The sequence below is a fragment of the Musa acuminata genome, chromosome BXJ3-6 (assembly GCF_036884655.1).
Source record: "Musa acuminata AAA Group cultivar baxijiao chromosome BXJ3-6, Cavendish_Baxijiao_AAA, whole genome shotgun sequence".
In the NCBI taxonomy this organism is placed as follows: domain Eukaryota; kingdom Viridiplantae; phylum Streptophyta; class Magnoliopsida; order Zingiberales; family Musaceae; genus Musa; species Musa acuminata.
In genome coordinates this window covers 33,322,328-33,328,570 of record NC_088354.1, presented here as the reverse complement: position 1 = coordinate 33,328,570, position 6,243 = coordinate 33,322,328, and the positions used below count along the sequence as shown (strand labels likewise).

At 47.4% G+C, this 6,243-nt stretch overlaps 1 protein-coding gene across 2 annotated transcripts; it reads right to left on the bottom strand.

Annotated features, from left to right (window-relative positions):
• Nucleotides 1-935: 935 nt before the first annotated feature.
• LOC103989068 (ABC transporter G family member 25) lies at nucleotides 936-5,352 on the bottom strand. 2 transcript variants are annotated; one of them, XM_009407813.3, is made up of 5 exons: nucleotides 5,132-5,352; nucleotides 4,202-5,030; nucleotides 2,187-2,327; nucleotides 1,461-2,085; nucleotides 936-1,364 (listed from the first exon to the last, which is right to left on the bottom strand). In XM_009407813.3, the coding sequence occupies exons 1-5, from the start codon at nucleotides 5,246-5,248 to the stop codon at nucleotides 1,235-1,237; spliced, it is 1,842 nt and encodes a 613-aa protein (XP_009406088.2). In that variant the 5' UTR covers nucleotides 5,249-5,352; the 3' UTR covers nucleotides 936-1,234. The 2 variants fall into 2 exon arrangements, with proteins under 2 accessions (XP_009406088.2, XP_009406087.2); XM_009407812.3 differs by having other exon boundaries at nucleotides 936-2,085.
• Nucleotides 5,353-6,243: the final 891 nt, after the last annotated feature.

Genomic DNA, 6,243 nt, shown 5'->3' with positions numbered 1-6,243 from the left:
CAAATGCTTTCTGATGTTTCATGGACACTGGGTTTCAAGTGGTAGACTAGAATTAGCTGTGGAGATTTAAAGTGTAGTAGTAGTAGTATTGCAACTCGCTAATCCGTCCTAAAGAGTTATCATTTATTCTTTGAAGTTTTCCTGACTCTCTCCAAGAGAAAAAAAGGTCCATTTCTTTTTTTTACATCCTTCAGCAGTCAATAAGTTATACTCATTCCCATTGCTGGTTTCTGACCTGACATATATCCAAAACCCATTGACATCCTGCTTTAGAAATAAGAGGCTCAGCAGATGGTGTCCAAGAAAATGACTACCACAATTCATATGCCTACCTTTCCATTCTTGTCATATGGTGACATAAATGGCTCGATATAAAGCAATCATTTTCTTCCAACCATTCTTTTCTATCGATGTCATGCGAATAAAGGAGAAACCACCGGTGCTGTCTAACCCTTTCAAACAGTCACTGATCATGCAATCTGCGGAAGACAATTTGGTGGAATAAAGGGTGTGTTCTCTTAGCATTGTGAATAACCTACTGTTTGCTGATGCAAAACATGAGATGAGCAGACATTATTCCTCACGTTATCTTCTTTTCTGGATGCAATGTTCTCTGCAATAGGAGACTTGCCGACATGCATATGCTCTCATTGTACGCTTCACACAAATAATAATAATACTGCATCACTTTGTTCTTCAAATAGCAAGGATCCATGCAGCTGACTTGCCAAGGAATAAAGGCTTCTCTTTTGCATACATCTGCACCCTTTTTGTTCTTCTGCCTTCCCTTTCACCGATGGATGCAATTAAAAGCTCTCATAAAGCTTGTCTCAAACATTAATGTTCATGATAAGATGATGACTGCAAGATCAGATATGATACTTGAAACGAATAGTTTCCTTGATAGTTGATTCCAACCAAGAAAAGCAACGATATCAAACAAGAACAATCATTTTATTTGGTTCATCATGTTGGTGTTCATCCTCGTGACACGAAGGAGAAGCACCTTTCTGCTTCCTTACAGTGCACAAGCACCACAGACTGCATTCCTATTCACCAAGCATTTGAATCGATCTCTGCTTCTTGTTAGCTTCCTACGCACTCCCAGTTTCCACGACAACTATACACGTGGTTCACTCCCCACGAATTTTGCTTCTGTGTTCCGTCATCCGGACTTCTTCGTCTTCTTTATTGTAGTAGGTAAGCCTCAGACACACCATCATCACTGCTCTGCTCATGCCTTGGTGCGCCTGAGAGCCATGTACGCCAAGACCCTGTACCCTACGAACATGGCGAGCAGCGCTGCGATGCACACCGACGTGCTGACTTGCGCCACCAGCTCGCCGTCCGCGTCCCTTTTGTTCCTGTGATGCGACGAAGCGAGCAGGTAATCCATTTGGCCGCCGCCGTACTGAATGATGATGAGAAGCCTGTAGCAGTAGAAGGTGAAGGAGATGTACTTCAACCACGCCAGGCAGCTCGGTATGTTCTGCACGTAGAATCCCCCGGTGAGCAGGAAGGCGAGCATGGTGACGGTGGCGATGGTGGAAGCCTGCTTCGCGTCCATGATTGCGGCGCCGAGAACCAGCCCAAGGCCCTGCGCCACCAGCACGTACCCGAGGAGCACCGCGAGCGTGAGCAGGAACGCCCCTGGCTCTCTTCTCAGCCCAGCCATCCAGTAGAGTATCAGGGTGAATACGGTGGGGAGGATGAGTTCCATCGGCAGGTCGCCCGCCATTCTCGCCACGAAGTAGGACGATAAGCTGTACATGCCGGACGACCGCTCCTTGATGAAGATGGCTCGCTCCTGCGGGAACGTGAACACGGCGTTGAAGGAGGCGAAGACGCCCCAGAAGATGGTGATGAAGAAGAGGAGGCCGAGCCGGTCTTGGACGTCACGGATGCTGGAGTGCCACCACATGGACCCCGAGAGTACTGCGGCCGCCATGACCTGGAAGACTCGGAGGGAGTTGAAGGACTCGTGCCGCCTCTCCTTGAGGCTTCTCTGGAGGAGGATGGAGAACTGGCTGCACCAGCTGATGCTCCTCTGCTCCTTCCTCCCTCTCTCGACACAGACATCCTTCCCTGCTTCATCAAGAGCCCAAAACTCCGTCACATCACAACCTCTTCTCGATCAACTACACACTATGATGCAACATTCGATTCAAGCATCGAACAATTCCTACCTGTGTGAGTGGCATTTCCGGGGACAGCAGCAGTCAGCCCCGCCCTCACCTTTGGTGCCAACACTCTGTTGTAAGATGAGACCAGAGACTGCTTCACAGCTGACTTCTCTGCATCACCCTGGTAATCTGTTTGAGTGACCCCTGAAACAACAAGGACCACCACCACATCCAGTGAGGGTTTAAGATGTAAACTCTGATCTTACATGATTCTTCATCAAGTTCAAGCTAAGGAAACTTGGGAATCATCAAGGTCCAAATCAAAAGAACACACATTGAAAAGTAGAACTGGTTGGCCTAGGTTGTTTCCTGGTGATAGTGCTGTGGGTGGTCCAGGTGGTCCATCACACTTTCAGGGATGCAGCCAGCACACAACTTGATTTCTGGTTTCCAACCCCACTTTTCTTGACTCCTCTTTCTATATGCCAAAGAATGATCAAGTGAACAATCATGCAGAAGATTTGTGGAACACCAACAACAGATTAGGATGTCTGAAACCTTACTGTGTTCTCCACACATTGGGTATTAAATGATCATTGTGGTAATGCCATTGAGTTAAATAAGCATGCAGTCACTTTCAGGCTTGCTCTCTTCCTTCACAAGAGAAAGCTCAAAGCTTCAAGTGGGGGCTCAGTCAACAGAACATCTAATTAAAGCTGGTCCCTAAACCTGCATGGTTTTCAACATAAGCTAAAACTTTATTCTTATAACTTTTCTCTCTTGATTTTTTCTCAATATTTTAAATAATTACTTTCAAAGCTTGCTTCTTTTACTACCCAATAATTAAAGATGGGTCAGACAAATAGTGTCTCAGCTTGCAAGGATAAGAACACATTTATTATTAATCCTTTTCACAAGGGTACATCTCACATCCAGTTTTTAGATAGAGAAGGAAGGGCCAAGAAAAGTTGGGTCAATTCCTTGCAAAAGGAAAGCCAAAAAAGAGATAAAGTAGACCCAAAAACAAACACTATCATCTGCCTCAACCAGACAAGGTGTACTACTACTACTTATTGATATCATCCATTTATTCCCCCACTACCTCCACCAGGTGTCCTCTGAGTGGTCATGAAGCACAGCCATCCAACCAAAGCATTCGAAGATTATAGCTTTCGGATAAGTAAAACACATCACACTCCCCCTAATTAGATTTAGCATCGCGGAGAGGACTGTGTGACCCAAGGAAACAATGCTCTTCTCTAGTTTATTGGGTGCCCAAAGTGAGGCAATGGAGGAGAAGAGCAGCACAAGGAGGACACAGGCTTTATACCTCTGATCCTAAACAATCTCATCACAGCATCTCACCCAACGATTCCTCTTGTTTACCTTAGCTTGTTTATGCACCAAGACACTGCAGCAAGGTCTCTGTATCAGCCATTGGCATTGCCCATGCCACACTCTACATGAGGTAGCTACCAAAAGCAGCAAATACCGAACCAAATCTAGCACCCACAAAGAGGGTATCATTGCTCTTTGACTCACTACTTGTGCACATACCTCTCATAACAAAGTCTAAAGAGTAAAGAGAGAAGAATAAGAACCACATCTTTTGGAATTGTAGATGCCAAGCACAAAGCATGTGCAGATGGATTTGCATGTAATAATACACCTATTATTCTGATTTCCTTCACTAATATAATTCCCACCTTTCTCTACTCCAAATGGCAAAACTCATCAAAGTTGGAAATTTTAAGGGATTTTGACTTGCGTGTTGCATGGTTTTGAGATTTTTCTCTTCTTGTTTTGTGTTTATTTAGCTAAAAAAGTTTATGTAGACAGGAATCTGCCAGAAATAATCTAACACCTAAACACCTTTTTATATTACTTACTGTTTGATCTTTGTTTTCTGGAAGAACACAGGATGTTGATTTAGTTTCATTTAACATGTCTTGGAATTTCATCTATTAAGAGGTATGAGATCTTCCAAAAAAAATATACATATGCATATGTATATAAATATACTAAAGATTGATGCATAAGCATAAAAACATGAAGGGAATTGGAATAGATATACTGACCATTGGCCAAATCCAGCATGAAGTCAGCGGGGTTGACATGGAACTTTGGAGCAAAGCCAACAGAGCCAAAATAGTCCATGGCGTCCCTGGCCTTGCCGAAGTACAAGCAGCTGCCTTCCGAGAGCAGCAGCACCGAATCGAACATCTGGTACACCCGGCTCGCCGGCTGGTGCACCGACGTCACCACCGTCCTGCCTTGCCTCGCGAGCCCGCCCAGCGTCGCCACCAGCCGGCTCGCCGCCGTCGAGTCCAGCCCCGACGTCGGCTCGTCGAGCAGCAACAGGCTCGGGTTCACCAGCATCTCGTGCCCGATGCACACCCGCTTCCGCTCCCCGCCGGAGATCCCCCGCACGAACGGCCCGCCCACCGAGGTGTCAGCACACTTGGACAGCCCCAGCTCCGCTATCACCGCCTCGGCAGACGCCACCTTATCCGCCTTCTCCACCGTCCTCGGCAGCCGGAGCATGGCGCAGAACACCAGCGTCTCTCGCACGGTCAAATGCGGGTAGAGCACGTCGTCCTGCGTCACGAAGCCGGTCCGTCGCAGGACGGACTTCGTGAGCCGGTGGCCGTTGGCGAGCACGGTGCCGGTGTGTTTTCCTTGCAGTCGGCCCGCGAGGATGCTAAGCAGAGTGGACTTCCCGCTGCCGGAGGGGCCGAGGATGGCGAGCATCTCACCGGGCGACACCATGCCGCTGATGCCATTGAGGATAACTCTCTCTTCAGGAGCTGCAGAGGAACCGCCAGCGGAGTGGAGGATGCGCCTGATTCCATTACCTCCGGAACCCGACATCGGATCGAGCTTGAGGCGGTAGGAAACATCCATAAACTACACACATGATAAAAGAAGATTAGGTATAGACTTCTCCGTTAGCGGATCACGTTGGAACGCGTACAAGTGAGGAAAGATGAATGACAGAGAAGTAGTACTTTAAGAGTGAATGGGAAGCAAGAAGCAGAGGAGGTGATGGAGTTCACTCTTGCGGTGGCAACTCCTCCATTGATATCATCATGACTACCAGTCTCTAGGTCACGATCGGAAGGCATCTCGTTCCCGTAGCCTCGCACACTGTTGCGAGAGAGCGAGCGAGCGAGAGAGAGAGGACACGGGTCGCGAAGAAGAAGGGAGTGGGGGTGGAAGGAGCAGTGACGAGTCCACGGAGCTGCGGGTTGGGCGAGACGGGGAGGTATATAAGTAGGTAAGTGGTGGGTGGTGGAGTCCACGTCGTCAAAGGGCGATCACCACAGGTGAGCGGTACGTGGCGAGCTGTGAGAGAATCAGGGCGGCCAGCTGGCCCCCATCAACAAGAAAAACGAAAGAAAATGGTATATTTCCATAAAAGCCCCTACCTCGGATGTTTATATCCACTTAAGGCCCTTACGAGCCATCATTAACCCGCTGAACCGGTTCCTGACGCCCTACTCCGGCCCAACCGGAATTGGCCGGTTCAAAGTCAAAACAGATGATATCATTGCTAACGTTGTCCGACCACGATTGATATCCGCGACCAAATTTTTGCACTTCAAATCACATAAAATTGACATTATAGTAATATATCGCATTTCAATTATTTCTATCTCCAATCATACATAATCACATAAATTAGCTTAAACGGGTTAGTGAATTTTGGAGGTATTTTGGTCAATAAGAGATTTTTGAGGGGTCTTAAATGAAAAAAAATACATGAAATGTAACTCGAAGAGTCGCTTCAAGAAAAAGATGCTGTCCGGAGAAGGAAGACAGCTATTCTGACACCTCTCTCTCGCTCTCTCTTCCTTTCCTCTGTGCTCTCAGCATCTGCGAAGGAGTAATGGAGGCCTGGTGCATGCATTTGGATGCTAAGTGTCATTGTTTGGATCATGAGGCCGGTTTGAGCTCTCAAGTGGTCTCCAAAAGAGCCATCTGGTCGTCCCATGTCCTCTCTCTTCGTCTTGGAGGATCTACGTTTGCTCCACCTGAGATCTGTGCCATGTTAAGGCGGTATCTAAAGGAGGGGAGAAAAGCCATAGACTTGCCTAAAGGCACAGCAAGCTGTTGGAAA

Bases quoted from the DNA above. Each gene is read 5' to 3' on its own strand.
- LOC103989068 (XM_009407812.3), bottom strand. From the start codon at position 5,248: ATGCCTTCCGATCGTGACCTAGAGACTGGTAGTCATGATGATATCAAT. The intron at 5,031-5,131 runs GTACTACTTCTC...TCATGTGTGTAG, and splicing joins GCTTCCCATTCACTCTTAAA to TTTATGGATGTTTCCTACCG. The intron at 2,086-2,186 runs GTAGGAATTGTT...TTGATGAAGCAG, and splicing joins CGGAAATGCCACTCACACAG to GGAAGGATGTCTGTGTCGAG.